The 27,415-nt window shown below is 42.3% G+C and overlaps 1 protein-coding gene across 1 annotated transcript in view; it reads right to left on the reverse strand.

Moving 5' to 3' along the window:
• Positions 1 to 13,838: 13,838 nt before the first annotated feature.
• Positions 13,839 to 27,415, reverse strand: part of MRPS27 (mitochondrial ribosomal protein S27) — a 167,150-nt gene continuing 153,573 nt past the window's right edge. Inside the window, exons 10-11 of the mRNA XM_077462496.1 lie at positions 21,546 to 21,704; positions 13,839 to 15,757 (exon numbers count right to left, since the gene is read on the reverse strand). Of these exons, the coding sequence (XP_077318622.1) occupies positions 15,515 to 15,757; positions 21,546 to 21,704 (402 nt within the window). The 3' untranslated portion in view covers positions 13,839 to 15,514. The remainder of the gene's footprint in view (positions 15,758 to 21,545; positions 21,705 to 27,415) is intronic.

Consider the following 27,415-nt stretch of genomic DNA (forward strand, 5'->3'; position numbering starts at 1 on the left):
AGAAAATTTGAGATCCAGATCTCAAATTTTGTGTGTCGGAAATTCCGATGGAAAATGTCCGATAGAGCCTACACATGGTCGGAATTTCCAAAAAACTCACATCGAACATTTTCTTTTAGAAAATCTGACCGTGTGTACGGGGCATTAGTCTGAAAAAGTGACAGCAGAGTCTTGAAAGCTTTCTGGTTATTTATTAGCATTAGCTCTGACACCAACAATATTTGGCTCATTTGACATTCTTTTTGAAATTGCAGTATTTTTGATTACCAAGTTACATAGGTTGAAAAAAGACACAAGTCCAATTAGTTCAACCAACGAGTCAGTTTTTTTAAAGTTTTTCCCCCCTAATTTATTAGTTGAACATTAAGGAATAGTTAAAGAACATCTGTTAGAAACCTATGTAGCCAAAGGTGAAAAGCTCACTGTCCTTGTGAAACTTAAGCTCATCCTGCCATGCCCAATTCCTGAGTCTCCTATTGGTTGCACTGCTCATTGTATTAAAAAAAAAAACAATAGGAAGAGTTGAAAGTCAGGAGGTGAAGAACAAGCTGTATTTCTACAGAAAAAGGTAAGATTTACACGTAACTTCAGCTACCTATAATTCTGTTGGGCTGATTTGCTAAAGGAACAGAGAACCATCACACACACACAGAAATGTGTGAATGTTCATGTCAATTAACCCATGATGTGCAGATCACATGGGAAAACAGGTATTTTTTCTTTTTACTTGATTGGGTAATAAAAATAAAACTCACACAACCTTTATATCTACCGGTCACTCAAGTTTGTTACTTGTTTTTGTTCATCATACTGAAGTTTACCTTTAGAGCATTAAGCTGCAAAGAATATATAGGGCATTATTTATATTACTACATTATAATACAATAATTATATTAGTTTAACTCACTGTAATGTAGAATCAGTGGGAGCTCCGATCTTGTTTCCCTGCAACTAGACAGTGTTATGGTGTCAGGATAACTGAAGCACGTTATTTCTATTACATTGGAATATAAAATGAAATAGTTCAACTCACCATAATGCAGAATCAGTGGGAGCCCTGAGCTTGTTTTATTGCAACTAGGCGGTCCCATCTTGGGATGATAGGAGACAGTGAGAGTCGAAGTGTGTTGCTTAGGTCCAGTCTACTCTGTAATCTTGTTTTGGTTGCTGTCACTGCAGAAAACCTAGCTTCACAAAGATAGGATGTTGGAAATGGCATCGGGCTTTTCAGTGCTTTTGTGGCAATTGCAGGATATTCTGCCTTGACTTTAATCCAGAATGTATGGAGGTTTGAAGTCATCTCAAACACACTTTTAAGGCCACCATCATTTTCGATCTCAAGCACTTGATCCCCATCTAGCATGGACAGAGTGGATTCACCTGGCTTATTTACAAATGGGTCACGGATTCATTCGTTCCCAGTTCTGGGGTTTTTTGTGGTTGGAAAGTAATGCTCAAATTCTTTTGAAAGCTGAGAGAGGTGATCATGCACCAGCTGGGTGAAAGAAGGTTCTGGCTCAGTCTCTTTCAAAAGCTCTGATAATGTTGGAAACATGTCAAAAATCCCATTGTTCACACGTCGCCCCCATAATTCCAGTTTGGCTTTGAATTCAGCCACTTTATCTGCCGACTTGAACACAGTTCTCATTCTCCCCTGAAGTGACCGATTGAGTTTGTTGAGCAGGTTAAATATGTCACACAAGTAAGCAAGTTTTGTGACCCATTCTGTGACACTGAAATGTGGTGACTGTTTTTCAGAAAGAAATCCCTGGATCGGCTCACGTAACTCAAACACTCTGCTCAGTGATCTACCTATAGAAAGCCATCTCACTTCTGTGTATAAGAGAAGATGTGTGTGCTCTGCATTCATCTCCTCACAGAGCTGTTCAGACGTGAGTTAAGGGCATGTACTTTAATGTGGTTGATCATTTTAATCACAGCCTGCAAAACGTTGTTCAGGTCAGGTGACATTTTTCGGCAGCATTTCTCTAGGGAGGACACAGTGCGTAGACTCACATTCGGAAGCAACCTCCTTGACCTGAGTAGTAAAACCAGAAAGCCATCCAGTCATGGCAGCAGCTCCGTCTGTGCATATACCAACACAAAATGACCAATTCAGTTTTCCTGACATATAATCATTTAAAAACTTTAACAATTCTGCAGCTGTGGTGTTGGTTGGCAAGAAGAGTGCACATAGCATATCCTCATGGACATCCTCTTGGAAAACATATCACACAAAAACAAGCATTGTTGCCTTGTTGTCAACATCAGTAGATTTGTCAACCTGTATGGCATACCATCGTGACTCCTTAAATCTCTCTATCAATTGTGCTTCAATATCCTCTCCCCTTCATTAATTCGTCTAGCTACAGTGTTAGCCAAAAGAGGAACACGTGTCACCCTTTTCAACCGCAGCCTCTCCTAAAAATTCACGGCAAATATCCTTTGCAACAGGCAGGATCAACTGTTCTCCGATTGTAAAGGGTTTCTTAGATTTAGCAATACGGTTAGCAACTAAGAATGTGGCTCTCAATGCAGACACATTTATCAAAGAGGTGGTCTTCAATAATTGATCTGTCCTTCGTGTGCACGTTTTTTTCTGTCGAAAAAATTAACAGACTTGTCTTTTAATGAAGGGTGCTTGGTCTCCATGTGGCGAAGCAGTTTTGAAGGTTTCATGGCTTCATTGGATAGCTGCTCACCACATATTATACAAAGCGGGTTTAGAGAATATGAATCACCTGATGCAATGAACCAGTAATTTAAATAGGACTCTTGGTATTTTCTTTTAAATGCAGCTGTGTTTTTGTTTGCAGTCTTAGAAGAGTCTTCTGTTCTCATCATTGGGTCTTTCCCCCTTTTCAAAAAAGCTCTCCAATGATGTTTGTTTTTTACTCATTTTGGCTAGTCACCAGACGTGGATTGCCACTGCTGCAGCCTGTCACCAGATGTGGATTGCCACTGCTGCAGCCTGTCACCAGATGTGGATGGCCACTGCTGCAGCCTGTCACCAGATGTGGATTACCACTTTTCTGCCCTCAGATGTGGATTGTCACTGTCACCTGCCACCAAAGCATAACAGATTGTCACTAATTGATTTTATTATAAAAGTCCCCGTATAAAGGTATTATTAAAAGTATAAAAGTCCCAGTATAAAAGTATTATCAAAGTCCCAGTATAAAAGTATTATTAAAAGTCCCAATATAAAAATATTATCAAAGTCCCAGTATAAAAATATTATTAAATGTCCAAGTATAGAAATTATTATTAAAAATATACAAGTTCCTCTGCAGTGCAGAGTACACTTACGGTCCCAGCACGGGAAAGTGAGGGGGGAGGAGCCGATAGAGATTGCAGGAAAGTAAACGGTACATAGGGAGGGTAGGCGGAGAGCGATGAGGTCATTCTCTCTCTCACTAGGCCGGCCGCGCCTCTGTGTAGCGTAGCCTTGCAGCCCCACGCCTCTGTGTAGTGCAGAGAGATGATGTCATCTCTCTGTTCGGGCAGCTGCACTGACCGTGGCCCGGCTAGAGAGGCTGTACGGCCAGGACAGTGTCCTTCACGTTAGGCTAGAGAGGTGGTATGGCCCAGGTTTGTGCTGCGGCCCGGGGGTTGACAACTTCTGTTCCAGAGGAATGTTACAATCTGTGATTACTGTATTATCTTGAATGCATGTAATCCTTCAGTACCTCATTTCTCTTTATGGATTGATTTCTAAGTTCCTCACTGTACACTAGCTTGTCAGATTCCAAAACTGATCCTTGCATATAGTCAGACCATAAAATTCTTCAAACTGTTCTCTGGAGACAAAACAATGCCTTACTTTCCCAGACTTAAAGGATAAGTTCATCTTTGTAAAACAAAAAGAATAAATGCACATCGCTTTGCAGGTAAAAAAAAGCACATCCCTGGAGCAATGCAGCACTTCAGCAGACTGTCTTATGTAAGCTGTCTGCTCGTACCTTGTGTGGGCAGGCAGTTATACACTAATAGGAAAAAACAATAGACTACCAAGAGCACTCAATAGCGCCCCGGTAATTCATTGAGAGCTAGAAGCTGACAGCCGCAAAGGCTGTTGGTACTTGTAGTTCGTATATTTACAAAACTCTGTAAATGAATGACGTGGTCAGGTGGGTAGAGCCCTGTAAGGCCATGTTTTTTTAAAAAAAATTTTGACAGAGATAAGATCCCCCCACTCTCTGTCACAACAGGGGATATGTGGAGGGTGCATATGGATATAACATGTAACATGTTATGAAAGGTGAACTTATTCTTTAATTACAATATCCCATGCAGAATAAATTGACTTATTCTCACTAATAATATGCCACACGTCTTCAGGGAGGCACTTTGGTGTGCCTATATGGCTTACATGCAGGGAAAGATTATCGCCTTCTGTAGACAACACAGAAAAAAACAAAACAAAATTTTACCAAAATGTTAATCAAGCTAATGCTTTGAGAATGCTAAGAAACCTTGCATCTCTCTTCCCAGCCCTCCTGTTTATCAGATGCATAATTCAACTGACAGCTAACCCACAATATATTTTATTCTTACAGCCTCAATTTTATGGACACTTATATTGCCCTGGGTCCTCCATATGCTCTCAAAATGTGAAAAACTGGCCAGAGACAAATAAGCTGCCAGGGCCTCAGTTTACCTCTCTGAATGATAATATTACAAACACAGAAATTACATTAGCTATTAAATCTCTTAAGGTGTCAAAAGCTGCCATGTCCTGGTGGGTATATAGCTCTATACTATAATAAATTTGCCCTTTTTTCAACTAACTATATTAAGGGTCTATATAGCTATATTACCAAAAATGCTGATTATGCAGATGAATATTTACACACACAAATTACAATGGTTCCCAAACCTGGAAGGGCCCTATGCTTCTGAGCAATATGTGGCCCATGTCAGTCCTTGCTATCGTTAAGAAGATATTTAACTAGATCATTGCAATCTTCTTTTTGCTCTCTTGAGATCAGTGTGGCTTAATTCCCAATAGTCAGTTAGTAGATAACGCTAGGAGACTCATAAATATTATTACAAAAACTGCAGGTATTCCAAAAATTTCCACCCTTTACCTAAATACCCACCGCTGCACCTAGACAAAGCCTGCTCCCTCAACTAGAGCTGCCACTTAAAAAAATGTAAAGTGCAAATCGTATTTTACCTTTTAAAACTAAAATCAGAAAAAAGGAAAAATAGTGACGCTTAACTATAAATTATAACTACCTCCAAGAAACGTGACAGCAATTAAATGGTATGAACAACATGTGCGAGAACAACAATTGTATCACCCTGTGATATGTGAACCAAATAAATGTGTCACAGAACAAACAAAATTAAAATAAAATTCATGAGAGTGTCCAAAAGTATCCTTTGAAGTAATGTCTCTTCTTATTCCATTCACCACACCAAAGTGATCAATGATTCCACTCCCAAGAAATGCACTCCGCGACTCCCAATGCTTGCACTTTCATATCAGCCAAACAGCAAGTAGTGAACCGTTGCTACAATCATCCATTGTGCAAATTCAAATATTCCACATGTAAAATAATAAAGGTGCTCCAATAGTGTAAAACCGTACGAATCAATTTATTAAAACACAAAAACACTTCAACCTTTACACTCACATTTCACAGTTCAAAAGCCAGCAAATAGATATCAAAGTCACAGCAAGCCTCACTCCTGAACAGCAAAAACTTTGGACTGTGGCCACGGCGAACCGGGGGTGTGCGAGCTTTTAAGTGTTGTTCTCACCATCTCCTCTGTGCCCAGACAGAGATGTGAATCACCACTTCCCTGTTCAGCTCCAAACACTGCACATTGCTGGTGATGATTGCCACACAGCCACGCCCCCGACGCTTCGTCATACACTGACTTCCTCATGGGGTACCCAGAGACATGGCTGTGTTGTCTTTGGGAAATAGACGTATGAGTGCTGCCAGCATTGCTGCAGAGATTGAAGGGGTGGGAGTCAGCCTGTCAGTACTCAGACTGCACACTGCATCAAATTGGTCTGCATGGCTGTCATTCCAGAAGGAAGCCTCTTCTAAATATGATGCACAAGAAAGCCCGCAAACAGTTTGCTGAAGACAAGCAGACAAAGGACATGGGTGACTGGAATCATGTCCTGTGGTCTGATGATGTTAAACATGTGTGGAACGGCACCCAGGTGAGGAGTACAAAGACAATTGTGTCTAGCCTACAGTCAAGCATGGTGGTGGGAGTGTCATGGTCTGGGGCTGCATGAGTGCTTCTGGGCCTGGGAAGCTACATTTCATTGAGGGAACCATGAATGCCAACATGTACTGTGACATACTGAAGCAGAGCATGATCCCCTCCCTTTGGTGACTGAGCCGCAGGGCAGTATTCCAACATGACAATGCCCATGACCACAAACACACCTCCAAGACGACCACTGCCTTGCTAAAGAAGAGGAGGATAAAGGTGATGGACTGGCCAAGCATGTCTCCAGACCGAAGGTGGAGGAGCGCAAAGTCTCTAACATCCACCAGCTCTGTGATGTCGTCATGGAGGAGTAGAAGAGGACTCCAGTGGCAACCTGTGAAGCTCTGGTAAACTCCATGCTCAAGAGGGTTAAGGCAGTGCTGGAAAATAATGGAGGCCACACAAAATATTGACACTTTGTGCCCAAGTTGGACATTTTTACTTGGGGGTGTACTCACTTTTGTTGCCAGCAGTTTAGACATTAATGGCTATATGCCGAGTTATTTTGAGGGAACAGCAAACTTACACTGTTATACAAGCTGTATGCTCACTACTTTACATTGTAGCAAAGTGTCATTTCTTCAGTGGTGTCACATGAAAAGATATAATAAAATATTTACAAAAATGTCACTTTTATGAGATACTATATATATATATATATATATATATATATATATATATATATATATATATAAATGAATAATACAAATTCCTTTTTTCACATGCCAATATACCGGTATATTTTTTCAACTACTCTTCGTAATAGCTGACACAGGTTCAATACCTTATGACATGTTTCCATCCTTCTTTTAGGCCTCCATTCTGCATAGTGATATGCTAGCTTGAAAGAATATTTTCCATCCTCTTCCTATCTGTATTGATTGACCACCCCAAGCTACTGTATATCTTGTCATCTTTGTTACATAATGTTTAAAAGGCCTTATGTAACGCTTGTTTGTCTTAGGAACAGCCAGTGTTTTTTTTCTGAAAACCAGTCTTTCCTTGCACATTCTTGCCTGGGCTAAGAATAGAAAACAGACGCTGCACATAAGTATGCTTATTTCTCTCATAATTACAAAATAGAGAAGTTAATATAGGATGTCAGTTTTGTGCTCTTGTGATCAGTAAATAGTAAGCAGCCTATAGTTAGAGCCTTGTGCCCAACCGCTAGCATGAGGGCCGCATATGGTCCTTTTGAATTTTTTGTGTGGTCCTGAGCCCCAGCTGTTGGTAGTGATAGTGATAGAATTGCTTTGTAAAGGGGCTGTAATGACAGTGATCTCTAGCAGTCTCACTTAACATATTCCCAGTATCTTCTGCAAAGTTTCTAGAATTAGAAAAGTATCATGCCTGCAGTCTTTGACAGTTTCCTGCAGTATTACATATACAGAATATACTGTTCGACCCCTGGGTAATACCTGGAGCCCCAGTTGGGGCTCCATATATCAAATAGATTGACTAGTATTGGCTTAAAATGTATTGCATCACAGAGTGTAACATCTGTGTGATCAAGCTCTGACAGAGACAGCCATTTAGCAACTCAATGATTTATGTACAAAATGAAAAACAGAAGTGTACACTGGGAGAGCAATCGGTCCAATATGTGTCAAGTAGGCTTCTCCTGCCAAGCCACGTCCCTTAAGGTGATTTACCCGCTCGCAGGCTTAATTGTGGAGGTGCACCTCTATACTAAGCCCTGAAGGGGTAAAATGCATTAGAGGGGTGTGGCTTTGGAGGAGACAGAGCTGAAGCCTACTTGACACTTATTGGGCCAAGCAGTCTCCAGGTGCATGCTTCTGTTTTTCCTTATTTTAGATGGTCTATTAGCTGAGATTAACTCCTTTGAAGCCAGCACCCGGCAGTGTTTGGAATCACTGGAATGAATGTTGCGGGGCTTGGAGAGGCGCTTTTTGTTTAACTAGGTCTCTTATTTGCGTGCCACATGCTGGCTCCAGGGTGCTGACCAGAAAATAGGTTTAACTTCTCTGCCAACAAATAGCAAGTGCCACACATTTCCATCAAAGCCAAATCACAGAAAAGTTTTTTTTTTAAATAAAATAATCATGACAATTATGATTCCTCATTTGGCCATCAAATACAACATAGTGTAATTGTGTTCTTTATGAACTTTAGGAAGCTGGGCTTGTCTGTCAACAGTTTCCTAGCCCTTCTGTCTACTTCTACTTTTTTCTTTCCCTTACTGTATATGTGAGCCTGAATGCCATCAAGGTGCTCTCATTTGATGGGGTAATGGCAGTTGGTGGTGAATGGCTCAAAGAAGTCAGATCACCAGTAACAAAGTAAAACTAGGCACAAATAGAAGGGGTTTCCAGCTAACAATAGTATTAGAAGGAATCTTGTATTCTCCTCCTGTAGGAAGGGATTTTAGTTAACGGGCAGGCTTATTTCAATTTAATTATGCAGGATATTTGGATCTAGATCACTATCTTCTTATATTTCAGGGATATTAGCATTCTTTCATTGATTTGTTTCAATTAAGTACCTACAGTGCCTTGAAAAAGTATTCATACCCCTTGACATTTTCCACATTTTGTCATGTGGAATTTGTTACAAATAAATATCTGAAAAGTGTGGCATGCATTTGTTTTCAGACTCCTTTACTTTGATTCCACTAACTAAAATCTAGTGCAATCAAATTGTCTTCAGACGTCACCTAATTAGTAAATAGAGTCCACCTGTGTGTAATCTAATCTTGTATAAATACAGCTGTTCTGCGTCCTTGGAGGTTTGTTAGAGAACCTTAGTGAACAAACACCATCCTGAAGGCCAAGGAACACACCAGACAGATCAGGGATAAAGTTGTTGACAAGTTTAAAGCAGGGTTAGGTTATAAAAAAAAATCCCAAGCTTTGAACAGCTCACGGAGCACTGTTCAATCCATCATCCAAAAATGAAAAGAGCATGGCGTAAACTTAGCAAGACATGGTCGTCCATCTACACTGACAGGCCAGGCAAGGAGAGCGTTAATCAGAGAAGCAGCCCATGGTAACTATGGAGAAGCTTCAGAGATCCACAGATCAGGTGGGAGAATCTGTCCACAGGACAACTATTAGTTGCGCACTCCACAAATCTGTCCTTATGGAAGAGTGGCAAGAAGAAAGCCATTTTTGAAAGACATCCTTTAGAAGTCCCGTTTGCAGTTTGCGAGACGCCATGTAGGGGACACAGCAAACACGTGGAAGCAGGTGCTCTGGTCAGATGAGAACAAAATTTTACTTTTTAACCCAAAAGCAAAATGCTATGTGTGTCAGGAAATCTAACACTGCACATTACCCTGAACACACCACCGCCAGCGTGAAACAAGAATGGTTGGCCCTTATCTGGCTTAGGGATCATTACGATGTTGGCAGTCAGCAAGTTTGGAGTGAATGAATTTACCGAATTATACATGGCCACCAAATGTGGGGCAAGAACATCAGCAAGTATGAGTCAAATTTTTTTATATTTGGCTGTAGTAGGAGGCAGTTTGTTCAAAGTCCTGGATAATTTTGCCCTCTAGTGGCGCCAACCAACCTGGAAACCACAGCTCAAAAATGGCTGACCGTGCCCAAATCCCTCATACAGGCCAAAGGCAAGGAAAGATCACTAGGGGCATCTTACGTGAAAGCAGCAGAGCCAACAAATGGCTAAATCTTCACCTGCTCCTGGTCAGGCATACCCTGCAGGCTCTTCGGGAATAGGGCTCTGCCTCAGGAGACCACAGCGCTAGACTTGCATAGCACCCCACCAGCTAACTAGTGCATTGAAGCCGCCTGCCAGGGTGACTGGCACATGTGAGATACAGCGACAGTTGCAGCTTACAGGCATTCCCCCTGTTCTTCCTGCAAGAGTCCAGGTAACAGGGGTTGACAAATTTGCTTTGAATTTAGGAGCCAGCTGAAAAAGTTAGGAGCCAGTTTTTTGTTTTTTTTAACAGTGGTATGGATTGCCAGTTCCTGGGATAAGGCCAGTCATTTTCACGCCCTATCCCTAACTCACAACGGAGCACCCAGTCAATAACTCCAATGTAACGCTGTTACATCAGGGTTATGGGCTGACCAGAAAGAGTAAGGCTGGCAACAGATGGAACTGGTTGGCTTAGGCAGGCGGCACTGGTTTGGGACTGACAGATGGTACTGGTTGCCACTGGCAGGCACGTGGAACTGCCAGATGGCACTGGCAGGTGACATTGATTGGCACTGGCAGGTGACACTTGTTGGCATTGGCAGTTGGCACTGGCAGGTGGCACTGATTGGCGGTGGCACTGGCACATAGCACTGATTGGCACTGGCAGGTGGCACTGATTGGCAGTGGCACTGGCAGGAGATTGGCAGGTGGCACTGGTTTGGAACTGGCAGGTGGCCCTGGTTGGCGGTGGCACTAGTTGTCACTGGCAGGTGGCACTGATTGTCGTTAGCGGGTGGCACTGGTTGGTGTTGGCGGGTGGCACTGGTTGGTGTTGGCAGGTGGCACTGGTTGGTGGTGGCACTGGTTGGCACTGATTGGTGGTGGCACTGGCAGGTGGCACTGGTAGGTGGTGTCAGGTGGCACTGATTGGCGGTGGCACTGGTAGGTGGCACTGATTGGCGGTGGCACTGGTTGTCACTGGCAGGTGGCACTGATTGGCGGTGGCACTGGTTGTCACTGGCAGGTGGCACTGATTGGCGGTGACACTGGATGGCACTGGCAGATGGCACTGATTGGCAGTGACAGGTGGCACTGATTGGCGGTAGCACCGATTGTCACTGGCAGGTGGCACTGATTGGCGGTGGCACTGGTTGGTTGCTGCAGGTGGCATTGATTGGTGGTGGCACTGGTAGGTGGCACTGATTGGCGGTGGCAGGTGGCACTAATTGGCGGTGGCACTGATTGGCAGTGGCACTGGTTGTCACTGGCAGGTGGCACTGATTGGCGGTGACACTGGGTGGCACTGGCAGGTGGCACTGATTGGTGGTGGCACTGGCAGGTGGCACTGATTGGTAGTGGCAGATGGCACTGATTGGCGGTGACACTGATTGGCAGTGACACTCGGCACTGGCAGGTGGCACTGATTTGCGGTGGCACTGGCAGGTGGCACTGATTGGCGGTGGCACTGGTTGGTGGTGACACTCGGCACTGGCAGGTGGCACTGGTTGGCGGTGGCACTGGCAGGTGGCACACTGAGCACTCTTAATGAAAAGTAACAGAGGAGCTGTCAGAATTGAGCTTAATGTCAGGGTGGGCAAGACCCAGCCGGGGTGTGAAACTGACAAGTGACAGAGAGGCAGATCTGTCAGATTTGAGCTTGATGTCGGGGTGGGCGGGACCGGCCGGGGTGGGCGGGACTCAGCAGCTATCAAACATCAGCCAACGATTGGGCTGCTTAAGAAAAGGGGCGGGCCACATACAAGTAGCGGCCTGCCCAGATCCCATTGGCTGGTGTTTGATAGCTGCTGGGTCCCGCCCACTCCCGTCCACCCCTGACATCAAGCTGAAATCTGACAGATCCTCCTCTTTCCTCCACACACTTAGGACAGCGCTTGATGCTTGCCAGAGCCGCTGAGTGTAGAGGAGGGAGGGGGACGGCAGTCAGTGTTAATGCTCTGCATGTCTGGGGCATCAATAGTGAGTGGGCTGGTGGCAGCTTAGGCGCCAGGTTGCGATTTCTGGTCGCATTGGCGACCTGGCACCTGGGGTTTGTCGAGCCCTGGTATAGTACCCCTGGAAATAGTAATTTGTAGGGCTATAGAGCACCAATGTTCAGTAAACAAACATAATGCTGAGATTCTCTCAGTAGAAAGACATGTCCATCACCTACAGACACTAGCAAAAAAAACACAGGCAATGTTGGAAGTGGGAGTGGTTATTCAGAGCTGGGTTAAGCTTTGCTATTTGCCAGTTTCCAATAACCTGGAGGAGAAGCATAATGCAATGTCATAAGAAATAACCCTACTGTGTCCTGTGATATATGAATACGAAATGCAGATTTGTCATATGGAAAAAGTAAATGCACCCCTACGTTTACCACCACTTCACATCCATGAAATTGGAATCCTGTGTTTCAGATTGGATGCCAGAGATTAGAACATCCTTAGAAAGTATGCTGCTGTAAAGGCAGAAGGTTTTTTTTTGTTTTATCTTAATGCATTCTATGCATTAAGATAAAAAACCTTCTGTGTGCAGCAGCTCCTCTAATACTTACCTGAGCCCCATCTAGATCCAGTATTGGTGCAGGAGTGTCTCGGCTGCCTAGGACTCCCCTCCTTATTGGCTGAGACAGTGCAAAGTGCCATTGGCTCCCACTGCTGTCAAAGTCAGACAGCCACTGAGGAGAGAAAGGGGCAAGGCTGCGGCTCTGTGTCTGAATGGACACGGGGAGCTGTGGCTTGGCTCGGGTGCCCCCATAGCAAGCTGCTTTCTGTAACAATTGCATAGATTTCAAACAACTGCTAATTTGTCCAATTCAACCCAAGAACTGACTTGTTGGATGCTTAAAATTTCTCTGAAAACCCCACATTTTCATTGTGGGGTGTTCAGGTAACTCCTGCAACAGTGCAGCATATTTCTATGCATCTACAATCAGAAAGAGGTTACATCAATTCCACCTGCAGAAGTGTGTTAAGGGAAAGTGTTTGCTGTCCAAAAAAGAACATTAGAGCAAGATTGTAGTTTGCAATTAAACCTAAAGGCAAATACTAGACCTTCTGGAACTAGAAGTGTGCCAACGATTGATAGTTCAAAGATAAAGTGGCTTGGTTAAACCAACAGGAGTCATGTTTGCCGTAAACTGAAGTGTTGCAGGAGAAGAACCTCATTGCAACTGTGAAACATGGTGGTGGAAACGTTATGGCTTGGGGTTGCTTTGCTTCAGGGCCTAAGCAACTGCCATTCATTGAGTCAACTATACATTCTGCACCATATCATAGTATGCTTGATGAGAATGTGAGACCTCTTTACAAACATGGAAGTTGAACCAGAAATTAGTTTTTAAGCATAATAAGCATTCAATATGGTTCAAAAAATAAAATAGGAGGGTTATCGATTGCCCTGGTTAAAGCTCTTATTTTGAAATGAGCAGTTCATTCAAGGAAACCCACAAACATTTTGAAACTGAAAGTGGAAAGATTTACCTCGACTTCCTGACCCATAGCCAAAACAGGAAGTGAGAGGAAATCCCTTGGGGTCATCCATTTTCGTTTACTTTCAATGGCAGTGGTAAACAAGACAAATAAAGAGTGTGAATCTCCCTAACGGGGACACAAACAGCAACTGACGTGTTCTAATCCCTCTCCACTCTGTCCAAAATAAAAAGTTTTGCCTTTAGTTATACTTATTTTGCATATAGAGGTGGTGAAATGTTTTAAAAAAAAGGGCAACTGTCGTGGGTGTGTGTATGCAGGTGGTGGTTACCTAGAACATCAAAGGGGATTTGGGTTTAGAGGTATCAGCTACGCGATTTCTTATTGCTATGGGTAATTGCACCTTGCATATTATCATTGCTTGCGCTGTCCTACTGCTTCTCTTCAGCAAGAAGCAGAAGTCCAGCAAGCATTATATCATTGTGCACCACTCCACATTTAGTTTAAGAAACAGACACACAAACATAAGAAGAACAAAGCTTTCCAAAATCAAAACAAGCATTTATTATCATATAATACACAAGTTGTGAATACCTGTACAAAAAAAGAAATGCCTCATTTTCTGTTAGGCTCATAAGTGATCAAAAACAACAGTAACTTTCAGTAGAAAAAGAGAACAAAAATTTCCTTTAAAGCAAAGTTTAGCTTAAAAATATTCTTAGCCCTACAGCTTCAGTGAACTTTCTTACTTGTAATGGAGTATGTCCCACATTGTGCGGGCAGCTGGATCCTGTAGGAGTCTTCACTGCAGGGATGACCCATTCTCTTTCCGTTTCTGAACTTCCAGCAAGCATGAGGTTAGCTTTGGGTCTCTGGGCTGAATTCAATACAAAAAAAGACTCTCAACGAGGACAAAAGTTCTTTAAATGCTTTCATTGCCTGTAACATGCAGTGCAGTAAAAGCAATGAAATAAGGCCGGCCATACATGGTTCGAATCGCGGCCAGTCCAGCAGGAACCAGCCAAGATTCAAACCATTAGTGGGCAGGCTGAATGTACCAAGTTGACTGATCTATCAACTTGGGTACAATCAGCCTGCCGAATCCGCTTGCGATTACCGCAAGCGGCTGCTATAGCCGCTAGCGATAATCACTGTCTTCTGGTGGGGATGGCTTCCTCCGCCCTTCCCTATCGGGAGAAGACAACTGCTTGGCAGGAGGAATTCCCATGTCAGCACTGTCTATGTTGATGAGGGAATTGTGTGAATTGCAGGAAAGAAATTCGCACAATCTATGGCCTGCTTAACTTTTCTCAATGGATGAAAGGGAAAGAGTGACAGGTCCCCATAAGGAACTTTAACTGTTGAAATCAGCCCAGAGACCCGAAGCTGTTAAACCACCTGTGCACCAGAAGAACAGAGACAAGAAGAGGGCAGGGCATCGCTGCAGTGAAGATTTTCTACAGAATCCAGATGCCTCCGCAACATGGGACATATTTCACTACAGGTAAGTTAGGTCAATGTGGGGCTAAAAATAAATTTTAGCTAAACTTTAAAGTTGAACATATCCCCACAAATCACTATAGCTTATCACAGAACAAGTCCATGCCATGATTTTTAAAATAGTGAAAACATTTTTTTCACATACTGAAAAAATTAGATTGATACCCTGATGGGGCATTGTGGCCACAACTATTTTTTAATTACACCACTGAACAATGGTGCCAGCTTGGTCTGTTACTGCCAGGTAAAAATATTCCTTTTGTCAGCCTTATAAAGAAGATGTATTGTGTATCACAGTAGAGTCTAGTTTGGGAAAGGACAATGGCAACCGACTGGACCAACAACTTAAGTCAGTAAAATAAGTCCAGATAAATAAAAATAAAAAATACAGAACTGGTCGTAGCTCTGTGTTTAGTTACATGCCTTCTGGCATACCTGGAGTCTGGATGTAATGACCTCAAAAATCAATATAATTATCTGAAAAAATATCAATTTGTTGTTTAGAAAGTTTCTTTATCTTATATGAACACGAATCAGCTTTAGGAAAGTCTTGGTCCAACATCTGGATGAACCAGACAATGCCCGAGGTTTCACTAACCCAATAAGACTACTGAATAGTATAACAAAGCTAAGGGTAATGACAGAGTACAATGGCAGCTAATATGGGGAGATGATCCATAGAGTAAATCGAATCACACAAGTCAGCTTAAAACAGTTTATTGGGCAGTGGACTTGGCTGCCTGTCTGGCCTCATACTCCTCCTTTGCTTTCTCTCTCATCTCTTTCTCTCTTGCTATCATACCCGCCTCATCATTTTGCCATTCCCTGAGTTGTGCCTCATATTTTTCAATGTCTGGCTTCTCACATTCAGGCAGCATCTCAAGGACTATTTGTGTGGTCAGGTTCAGTAGGTCAGTAGTCTCAATTTTACCAAGAGATTCAAGCTTTCCGTGAAGTTCCTGGTGGAAAGATTGGAAAACATGACCAATTAATACAAATTAAATGTGTATCAAACATTACATATTCATTTAGAATTTCTTTTACAAATCTACTGCAATGGCTACAGGCTAATAAGGAGATATTAGCCAGTGACACTCAAGAACTTTTCAAGACTATTATTTTTAAATGCAAACAGTGCAATCAAAATCTGGTGGAAGACCTGATGATCACTTTGTCATTTCAGTATGGCAGCTAAGAAGAATTACTCTGATCCTGTTGGGCATATAAAGCTTTTTGGGAAATTTCTTATCGGACAAAGTCTTGTATAACGCTAATCCAAAGGACCACTATAGTCTAATAACCATTTAAGCCTATAAAAAACTTGGGCAGTAAACACTGATCAGGGTGACTAATAGGGAGGCTTGGGATACAGGGAAGGGAGGGAAAGCGAGTTTCCACATGACTTCAGCTGCTCTTATGATTGTGGTGACAAAACTTAAAACAACCTCTGCTTATGTCTTTTCTGATCATGTGTTTAACCTTTCACAAACTTGGGAAACACAAGCTAAAGTAGAACTTTGCTTTAAAGAAAAAATGCTAGAAGGAAGGTTTTAATGCAGAAAATGCATACAGTACTTTATTGCAGAAGAGACATACAACAGGTAAAAAAAAGTATTGAACACGTTACCATTTTTCTAGGAAAATCTATTTCTAAAGGTGCTACCGACATGACATTTTTACCACGTCAGAAACAACCCATGCAATCCATACCTACAAGGAAACCAAAACAAATAATTTCAGAAAAATAAGTTATGTGTAAAAAATGGAATTACACAGGGAAAAAGTATTGAACACGCTAACTGAAATGTATTTAATACTTCATACAAAATCCTTTGCTGGTAATGACAGCTTCAAGGCGCTTCCTTTATGAAGAAACTAGTCGCATGCATTTCTCAGGTATGATTCTGGCATATTCTTTCACACAGTCTTCAAATCTTTAGGGTTTCATGGGCCTCTTCTATGAACTCGGATCTTTAGTTCTTTCCATAGATTTGCTATTGGATTTAAGTCAGGTGATTGGCTGGGCCATTCTAGCAGCTTTATTTTCTTTCCTTGAAACCAATTGACAGTTTCCTTGGCTTTGTGTTTGGGATCACTGTCTTGGTGAAACGTCCACCCTTGTTTCATCTTCATCATCCTGGTAGATGGCAACAGATTTTTATCAAGAACATCTTGGTACATTTTTCCATTCATCTTTCCTTCAATGACAAAGTTTTCCAGTACCATATGCTGAAAAACAGCCCCACACCATGATGTTCCCATCTTCAAACTTCACTGTTGGTATGGGGGTGTTTTTGGGGTGATGTGCTGTGCCATTTGACCTCCAAACATGGTGTGTATTATGTAATCCAAAGAGTTCAATTTTGGTCTCATCTGACCAGACTATATTCTCCCAGTATTTCACAGTCTCGTCTAAATGTGCAGCAAACTTTAAACGAGCGTCAACATGCTTTTTCTTCAGCAATGGAGTCTTGCGTGGAGAGCGAGAGCATGTATACAGGCCATGAAAGCATTAATTATTTGTTTTCTTTGAGACAATTGTACCTGCTAATTCCAGGTCTTTCTCAAGCTCTCCATAAGTGGTCCTTGGCTCTTGGACAACTCTTCCGATAATTCTTTTCACCTGGTTGTGGCCGGTTTATGGTGATAATTTTTTTCCACTCTTTTTTTTCTGGATTTTGGCCCCAACAGTGCTCACTGGAAACATTCAGAAGTTTAGAAATCCTTATGTAACCAATGCCATCAGTATGTTTTGCAACAATAAGGTTGCAAAGGTCTTGAGAGAGCTCTTTGGTTTTACCCATCATGAGATGTTTCTTATTGGACACCTTGGTAATCAGAATCCTATTTATTGCTCATCAGTTGAGACTGAACCAGCTGATATTAATTTGCACTGATAAGGGGCAGGATTGTTTTCTAATTACTGATAGATTTCAGTTGGTGTCTTGGCTTTCCATGTTCATTTTTTTCCATGTGTCATTCCATTTTATTACACATAACTTAACCACTATGCACCTGCGTTACAGCTGAAAGACGGCTACAGCACGGCACTCAATTGCGCACATCGGGGAAAATCTGTGTTGGCTGTGTCTTTTGGACACAGCCAGTGACAGCAGCCACTGTCAACAATCTGAGTGTCCAATGAGAGATGATCTCATATGTTTACATTGCCAGCTCTCCCTCCTCACACAGAGACCGCATGTGAGGAAGGAGAGCGACCTGCGGCTGCAGCGTGAGTGTTAGTGTTCAAACACAGTGCCACACTAACACAAAACACACATGCCCACCTGTCCCCAGTGCCATCTGTCCCCAGTGCCACCTGTCAGTGCCATCTGTCCCCAGTGCCACCTATCAGAGTCAACTGTCCCCAGTGCCACCTATCAGTGTCAACTGTCCCTAGTGCCACCTGTCAGTGTCACGTGCCACCTGTCAGTGTCACGTGCCAACTATTATCAGTGTCACGTGTCATCAGTACCATGTATCAGTGCCATCTGTCAGTGTCATGTGTCATCAGTGCCACATCAGTGTCACGTGTCATCAGTGCCATGTGTCATTGTCCTGGTGCTCCAGGGCCTTCAAAAGTGTAATAGGTAATCAACAAGTTAGATGTGTAATTTATTTGTAAAATAAAGTGTGGCCAAAATGTATGAAGAAAAATTAATAATTTGCAAAATTTTATCACAGAAACAAAGAAAAATGCATTTTATTCTTCAAAATTTTTGGTCTTTTTTCATTTATAGCGCAAAAGAAAGTTCTATTTGTATAAAAAAAGGACAAAAAATTAATTTGGGTACAGTATTACATGGCTGAGTAATTGTCATCCAAAGTGTGAGAGCACTGAAAGCTGAAAATTGGTCTGGGCAGGAGGGGGTTTAAGTGCCCAGTAGGCAAGTGGTTAAGGGAATGCTCCTAATGTCAGCTCATTACCTGCATAGAAGACACCTGGGAGCCGATTGATGGAGGATCAAATATTTATTTTGCTCATTAAAATGTAAATTAATGTAACTTTTTTTTAAAATGCGTTTTTCTGGATATTTTTGTTGTTATTCTGTGTCTTGTTGTTAAAATAAACCTACTATTAAAATTATAGACTGATTATTTCTTTGTCAGTGGGCAAACGTACAAAATCCGCAGAGGATCAAATACTTTTTTCTCTCACAGTAGACATTCTCCTAAGAAAGCCAAACCTCACTTTTACTTTCTTAAATATTCAGGTTTAAGATTTATTAACATTTTGGATTGACAGAGAGCACTGTGGTTGTTCAATAATGAAATGAATCCTCAAAAATACAACTTGCCTAATAATAAGTGCACAGTGTAGGCGCCACAGCATTATCTTTTGTAGTAATCGATCCTATATTTCCTCTAATTTCTTTGCATGTTCAAGGCCTATTAAAGCTAATGGCCAATCAAATGTCACATGCAATTTGCATTGTCATTAATAATATAAAGCACAGTCTTGTTCTGCACTGTACATGTTCTATAAACACTTATGTGTATTATCATCAATTATTGAAACAATATGTAAGTCTTGTTCAGTACTGCGCACGTCCTGTAAAGGCATACATTTTTGCAGGCTCAAATGTCAGATAATTTATTTGCAGCAGAAATGGCAAGGACTGCAGCCAGTTAAGTATTTTTAATGAAGCCACAGACAATTGCTTTTCTGAGAACATATTGCTTCATTGTTATTCTTACTGCTTGAGCCACCAAACAAACATCTTAGCAGTAGAAAGAAATGTATTGTCAGAGCATGTCCAAAATTGCCATAAGCCCCAGTGTGTATTTGTGTATTGTTAAACACAATTCAATGAAAAGCACACAACAATCCGGACCAAATTTGCCAGTGAATGTTCATAATAGCTGGTTGTATGCATTAGTATTTATTTTTATGACTCTAAATTGTATTACTTGCACTGCTAAAAATCAGTTACCCACCAATGAAATTAAAATAGCAATCAAGAGATTGATGGTTGTGGGATGGTGAACGATGGCCTTTTAGGGTGTGGAACCAGGACAATTATTAAAGCTCAATTGAAACATCTAAATCTATTACTGTAATACAGTCAGGCTGCATGTACAGTAATAAACATGCTCCACTTATTTATTTTTTTCTTTTATTTTCTATATGCTGGAGCAAGTATTAAAATACCATGTGCTGGAAGCCTGTTGAAGAGTTAAACTTTTGTTCCTACACCTAAAACAGAGGCCTGGGTCTGCAAAGTCCTGCAGGCTACCTACCTGGACAGCTTCTGTCTTAAATCTTCTGTCTGCCAAAGTATACATGCATCTATTGTCTGATGAAGTAAAGATACTAACTGCCCTGCTCCGTGTCCTTGCCTGGTATCTGGCTCGCATCTACTGTCTGCCGAAGTATAAATTGTAACTGTCGGTCTGCTACCCATCCCTGTTCACAACTACTGTTTGCTGAAGTTTACATGCTGATTGACCTTCTGCTGCGATCTCTGCTTGATATCTGATTCACATCGAATGCCTGTCCAAATATACACACTCTGCCCTTCTGCTGCCAATCCTTGACTGGTAGCTTATATACTTCAGCAGACAGAAGATGTGAACAAGATACCAGGCATGCATCGGTAGAAAAGTAGTTAGCATGGATACTTCGGGAAAACAAGATAACTGTTTGCATCTACTGTCTGCTGAAGTATACATGCTAACTACCCTTCTGTTGCCTATCCTTGCCTGGTATTTAATCACATCTACTGTCTGCCAAGCTTTACATGCTAACTGCCCTTCTGTTGCCTATCCTTGATTGGTATGTGGGTTTACATCTACTGACTGCTGAAGTATACCCACTGTCCTTTTGCTGGCAATCCTTGATTGGTATGTGGTTCACATCTACTGACTACTGAAGTGTACATGCTGACTGCCCTTTTGCTGGCAATCCCCACCTTATAACTTGTTTGCATCTGTGGTCTGCTGAAGTATAAACCTTGACTGTCCTTCTGCTGCCGGTCCCTGCCTGAAATATGATTTATTCAATTTTGCATAGGATGTTTTACCTTTTCTTATCGTCGATGAGCATCTGGTTTACTTCTCTTGTTAGCCAAATTTTTCACCAAAGTTAGGTAGCCTAATTTAAGTTTTATAATAGGACTATTTAAAGCAATTTTGTGAGTAGAAATATTTCCTAAATGTATGTCTTGCCCCCATTCCCTGCTTAAAACTACAAATCTCGAACCTTAAATTAGTCACCATTTTTATCATGGAAGAATGTTACAAGCTTGTGCATTCTTAAAGTAGGTTTCTGCTGCTCCAGGATTGCTCACCCCTGTTCTAATCCTCAATAAGAGCCTTGATATGAGAAAAGGGGTGTCATTTGAAATATACTGAGCTCCACTGCTGTCATTATTTAGTACAGCGATGCTGTAACTATTATTACTATTATGTAACTAGAACTCACATTGTGATTTGTGCTAACATAAGACCGCTTTCAAGGCTGAGCGATGGATCTGCAGTGACATACTAGTTTAGCTAATAGGTTTGTGCATTGTTAGAAAGAAATGGGATGGTAAGGATCCCAGTAGACAATCAAACACTGGACACGTGACCTTGACTATAAGATTTTTTCAGAGCAATTTGCTGCTAAAGATGATTTGAATATAATTCTGATGTCTTCTGTGCAGCTGCAGAAGCAGTGATGTGGAAAGAATAGAATGTCAGCAGCCTGTGAATGAAAACTATTTATTTACATATTAAAGACTCCGCTATTCAATTTCATTTTACCTGAAATCTACTAAGATATTCTGGCAGCATCTCTGCTTCTGTCTTATCCAAGTCCTCAGGGCACATTGAAGTATCTTCTGAAACTTCATCATTTTCAGATGCAACTTTTTCTGTCTCACCCAAAATGGCAGACTCCAGCGCCAATTTTAAAATTTCAATCTGTGGAAATAGGAAAAAGAAGATTCTTAGGGACTTTAAGGAAGCCAAGACTTGAACCGGTAGGGTCGTGTATTTCCATCCCTTTGGAATCAAAATGGAGAGGACAGGAAAGGTGGGACTTTGTGTGAAGCACATGATAGTGAAGGAGTAATTTAGTTGAACAAAAGGAATTTTATTCATATAGCAATGTACACATACATACATAAATTGCTAACCTACATAAATTGTGAACATGGTAACAACAATAACCATAATGATAACAGAGATATCTCAAGGTATATCCACTGGCAGCAATGGTAGAATGATAAACATAAAGATGGACAATAAACAATTTAATAACAATGGTAAAATCATAATTACGAGATAATGCTTGCAGGACCTATGGCCTCACTGGACCTGGAGAGGTAGGTATCATATAGTAGTTTAAAAATAGGTGTAAATTGGTGAAAACATGGCATCAAGTAGCTCTACATATTTCGTGGCTGATACGTCACTCATCAGAAGCATGCATGTGAAAATCTAAAAGTAAAAAATAATATGAAAATGATCAATAATCATTGAAGGCATGAGCAGGGGTAAGGTGACACCCCTGACGGCACCAAAGTGCAGACTTACTGATTAGAATTGGCTAGCTAATGATGCAGCGGTGAGGCGCCAGAAGCATCCGGTATAACCTCCAACCGGAGGCCGTGGCAGGCAGCCCAACGCGGGTGACCCAAACAGGTAGTCAACAGGACGGGCTTGGGACCACAAGGAATCACTGTTAAGAGTGAAAAAAAGATCAAGATTGAACTTAGGAGTCACTTGAGGTGACTGATAGTGACAATGTGGAAGAAGGGACCTGTGCCAGTGAAGAGAAAAAACGGCACCAAAATCACTCCCCTGTTGCCCACGAGCGTGGAACATCCATAACAAGTGTGCAACGGCACGAGAGACGCCACACGTGTTGCGTAGAGATCGTGACGTTGACACCCAGTATGGTAAATCCGCCCCCCCAGGCGTAAAGGGCGGGGGAAGGGTGTAGGCCCGTAGTTCGCATCACGGCCCCTGGAAGAGGACAAAGGAACAGGCACCATGGCAACCACAATGCACATACCAGTGCCAGCACTCCTAAGTTATTGTATACAAATTGGATTAAATGGATACTTATTAATAAAAAGATACAAAAAATATGAAGGGCAGAGAGGCTAAACATGAGGTCATTAAATGCAAGGAATATAATAAGGGTAAACCGATAAAGTTAGATCATGTGCTTCCATTCCTAATTATGTTGAATAGGAAAAAAAAATTCTTAGCGACTTTAACCACTTAACAACCGGCCCATAGCCGAATGACGGCTACAGGGCGGTTGTTTAACTCTGGGAGGCCGTCATATGACGTCCTCCCAGAATGGCGCTCACTCGAGAGCATCCGTGACCGCCGGGTCCACAGGACCCGGCGCATCACGGATCACGGTAAACGGCCGCTCATCGCGGTCGTTTACCACATGATCGCTCCGTCAAATGACGGAGTGATCACTTGTAAACAAACCGGCTTCATGTTATGACGCCGGTTCCTCCCTCACCCCCTCTGTACCGATCGGTACAGCAGAGGGGGAAGAGATCAGTGTCAGCAGTGCTGTGGGCTGCATCTGCAGTGCCCACATCGCTGCTCACCGAAAATTAACCCCTGCAATACCCTGCCAATACCCTGCATTACTCTGCAACACCCTGCAACACCCTGCAACACCCTGCAACACTCTGCAACACTCTGCAACACTCTGCAACACTCGCCAATACCCTGCAACACTCGCCAATACCCTGCAACACCCGCCAATACCCTGCAACACCCGCCAATACCCTGCAACACTCTGCAATGCTCTGCAACACCCGCCAATACCCTGCAACACTGCAATGCTCTGCAACACCCGCCAATACCCTGCAACACTCTGCAATGCTCTGCAACACCCGCCAATACCCTGCAACACTCTGCAATGCTCTGCAACACCCGCCAATACCCTGCAACACTCTGCAATGCTCTGCAACACCCGCCAATATCCTGCAATGCTCTGCAACGCAATACTCTGCAACGCCATACTCGGAGATACCCAGCCATAGTCGGTGATACCCTGCAATACCCAGCCATAGACACCCCCCCCCGCCGCCCTCCGGTGCTTCTACCGACTCGCCAATACGATCAAAGCCAGAATCTTTTTTTTTTTTTATTCAGGCTTCCCAGCTTAGAGGTGAGATGTGGGGTCTTATTGACCCCATATCTCACTGTAAAGAGGACCTGTCTTGCCATATTCCTATTACAAGGGATGTTTACATTCCTTGTAATAGGAATAAAAGTGATCAAAAAATGTATTTTTGGGGAAAAAAATGTCAAACTAAAATAAAGTAAAATGAACAATAAAATTTTTTTTTCTTTAAAGCGCCCCTGTCCCCATGTGCTCGCATGCAGAAGCGAACGCATACATAAGTCCCGCCCACATATGAAAACAGTGTTCAAACCACACATGTGAGGTATCGCTGCGAACGTTAGAGCGAGAGCAATAATTCTAGCCCTAGACCTCCTCTGTAACTCAAAACATATAACCAGTAAAAAAAAATTAAATCGTCGCCTATGGGGATTTTTAAGTAGCGACGTTTGGCGCCATTCCACGAGCGTGTGCAATTTTGAAGAGTGACATGTTAGGTATCTATTTACTCAGCGTAACTTCATCTTTCACATTATGCAAAAATTGGGCTAACTTTACTGTGTTTTTTTTTTTTAAGCACAAAACTGTTTTTTTTTCCAAAAAAAAGAATTCGAAAAATTGCTGCGCAAATACCATGCGAGATAAAAAGTTGCACGACCACCATTGTATTCTCCAGGGTGTTTGCTAAAAAAACATATATAATGTTTTGGGATTCTATGTAATTTTCTAGCAAATAAATTATGATTTTTACATGTAGGAGAGAAATGTCAGAATTGTCCTGGGTGCTCCAGAACGCCTGATGGCGCTCCCTGTATGTTGGGCCTCTGTATGTGGCCACGCTGTGTAAAAGTCTCACACATGTGGTATCGCCGTACTCGGGAGTAATAGCAGAATGTGTTTTGGGGTGTCATTTGTGGTATGCATATGCTGTGTGTGAGAAATAAACTGATAATATGACAATTTTGTGAAAAAAAAAAAGTAAAAAAAATCTTGATTTTGCAAAGAATTGTGGGAAAAAATGACAACTTCAAAAAACTCATCATGCCTCTTACTAAATACTTTGGAATGTCTTCTTTCCAAAAAGGGGTAATTTGGGGGGTATTTGTAATTTTATGGCATGTTAGGGTCTCAAGAATTGAAACAGGCCGTCGGTCCTTCAGGTGTGATCAATTTTCAGATATTGGCACCATAGCTTGTGGACTCTATAACTTTCACAAAGACCAAATAATATCCACCAATTTGTACTTATTTTTACCAAAGATATGTAGTAGTATAAATTTTGGCCAAAATTTATGAAGAAAAATTACTAATCTGCTAAATTTTATAACAGAAACAAAGAAAAATTCATTTTTTTACAGAATTTTCTGTATTTTTTCTTTTATAGCACAAAAAATAAAAAAACGAGCGGTGATTAAATACCACCAAAGGAAAGCTCCATTTGTGTGAAAAAAAGGACAAAAATTTCATATAGGTCCAGTGTTGCATGACTGAGTAATTGTCATTCAAAATGTGAGAGCACCGAAAGCTGAAAATTGGTCTGGTTATTAAGGGTGTTTAACCACTTCCCACCCGGCCAATGCACATATACGGCCGGGTGGGAGCCGTCTACTCCTGATAGGACGTTCAGGAATGTCCATCAGGAGGAGCGGGATCGCGTGCCCGCGCAGCGGCGCGATCCCGATGCGCCCGTGTCACCCGGACACGGCGCATCTCAGATCGGCAGGAGGGCTCTGTGATTGGCCCTCCTGATCACATGACGGCCGTGTCCAATCACGGCCGTCATGTGATGTAAACAAACAGCCGGTTGCTAGGCAATCGGCTCCTCCTCTCCTCACACAGAAGTCATCGCTGAGGAGAGGAGAGCAGATCGCTGCAGCCGGCTGATGATCAGTGAGTATGAGCTGTTTTTTACAGCTTTTTACTCACTGATCACTAGTCTAGTGTACACACAAATCACCACACAGTAAACACACCACACAGTATAAACACAATGTCCCCACACATGTCCCCAAAACATACATGTCCCCAAATAATAAAAACACATGTCACTAATAATAAAAACATGTCCCCCACTTATGTCCCACTAAAATCACATGTCCCAATGATTATCTGCACACATATGTACGTGATCACCTGCACACATATGTACATGATCATTTGCGTACATATGTCCGTGATCACACAAACCAATTATTATACACTTAACCGAATTTTTTTTTACCAAAAACATGTAGCAGAATACATTTTGGCTTAAATTTATAACAAAATTTGATTTTATTGGATTTCTTTTAAAATAGAAAATATTGTTTTTTTTCCAAATTTCCGCTGTTTTGCGCTTATATCGCAAAAAATAAAAAACGGAGTCGTTAATAAATACCACCAAAATAAATCTCTATTTGTGCGAACAAAATGATAAAAATTTAATTTGGGTACAGTGTAGCATGACTGCGCAATTGTCACTGAAAGCGCTAGAGCGCTGAAAGCTGAAAATTGGGCTGGGAAGGAAGGGGGCGAAAGTGCCCTGTATTGTAGTGGTTAAGTGCCCAGTGGTCAAGTGGTTAAGGACACAAAGTCCCACCATTCTTGTCCTCTCCATTTTGAATCTGTGGAAATAACAATCAAACAATGCTAAAAATGTATATCCAATTCTCTTTATTTCTTTTTAATCTGAAAAAGATGTGATTGTCAAAATTTGCTCAAATCTACTTTTAAATTATTAGATTGGAGAAACAAACATATTCAAAGTTCAGGTGTAATTAAATCTAAAAATGTTTAACCACTTGAGATCCGCGCTATAGTCAAATGACGGCTACAGAGTGGATCTCCTTTTCCGGGACTACGTCTATTGACGTCGTCCCGTGCACGAGCGGCCTGCGCGCCCCCTGAGGGGCGCGCGGCGCGCTCTGTGATCGGCGAGTCTACGAGACTCGCCTGATCACCGATCTGTGCAAGGGGTCGATCCCGACCCCTTATCACGTGATCAGCTGTCAGCCAATGACAGCTGATCATGTGATATAACGGAGCCGGTAATCGGCTATTATTCCTCCTCGCGCTGTCAGAAAAAAGAAAAGACGATCACCGGCGGCCGTGATCGGGACATCAGTCCCGATCACGGCCAGCCCTGCTAGTGCCCACCTGCCCCCTGCCAGTGCCCACCTGCCCCCTACAAGTGCCACATTAAAAAAAGTAAGTGCCCCCCGTCAGTGCCCACAGTGCCACCCAGCAGTGCCCACAGTGCCACCCAGCAGTGCCCACAATCTGACTTAACAAAGGTGCTGCACCCCAGTGCCACATATCCGTGCCCATCAGTGTCATCTACCAGTGCCCAGCAGTGCCGCCCATCACTGCCCAGCAGTGCCACCTATCAGAGCCACCTATCAGTGCCACCTATCAGTGCCCATCTATCAGTGGTACCTATCAGTGCCCATCCGTGCCACCCATCCGTGCCATCTTATGTGCCCATCTTTGCCCATCAGTGCCGCCTTATCTGTGCCCATCGGTGCTGCCTTATCTGTGCCGCCTTAACTATGCC

Source organism: Lithobates pipiens, unplaced genomic scaffold (genome assembly GCF_037356315.1).
Source record: "Lithobates pipiens isolate NorthernLeopardFrog02 unplaced genomic scaffold, aLitPip1_a1.2 Scaffold_3, whole genome shotgun sequence".
NCBI lineage: Eukaryota > Metazoa > Chordata > Amphibia > Anura > Ranidae > Lithobates > Lithobates pipiens.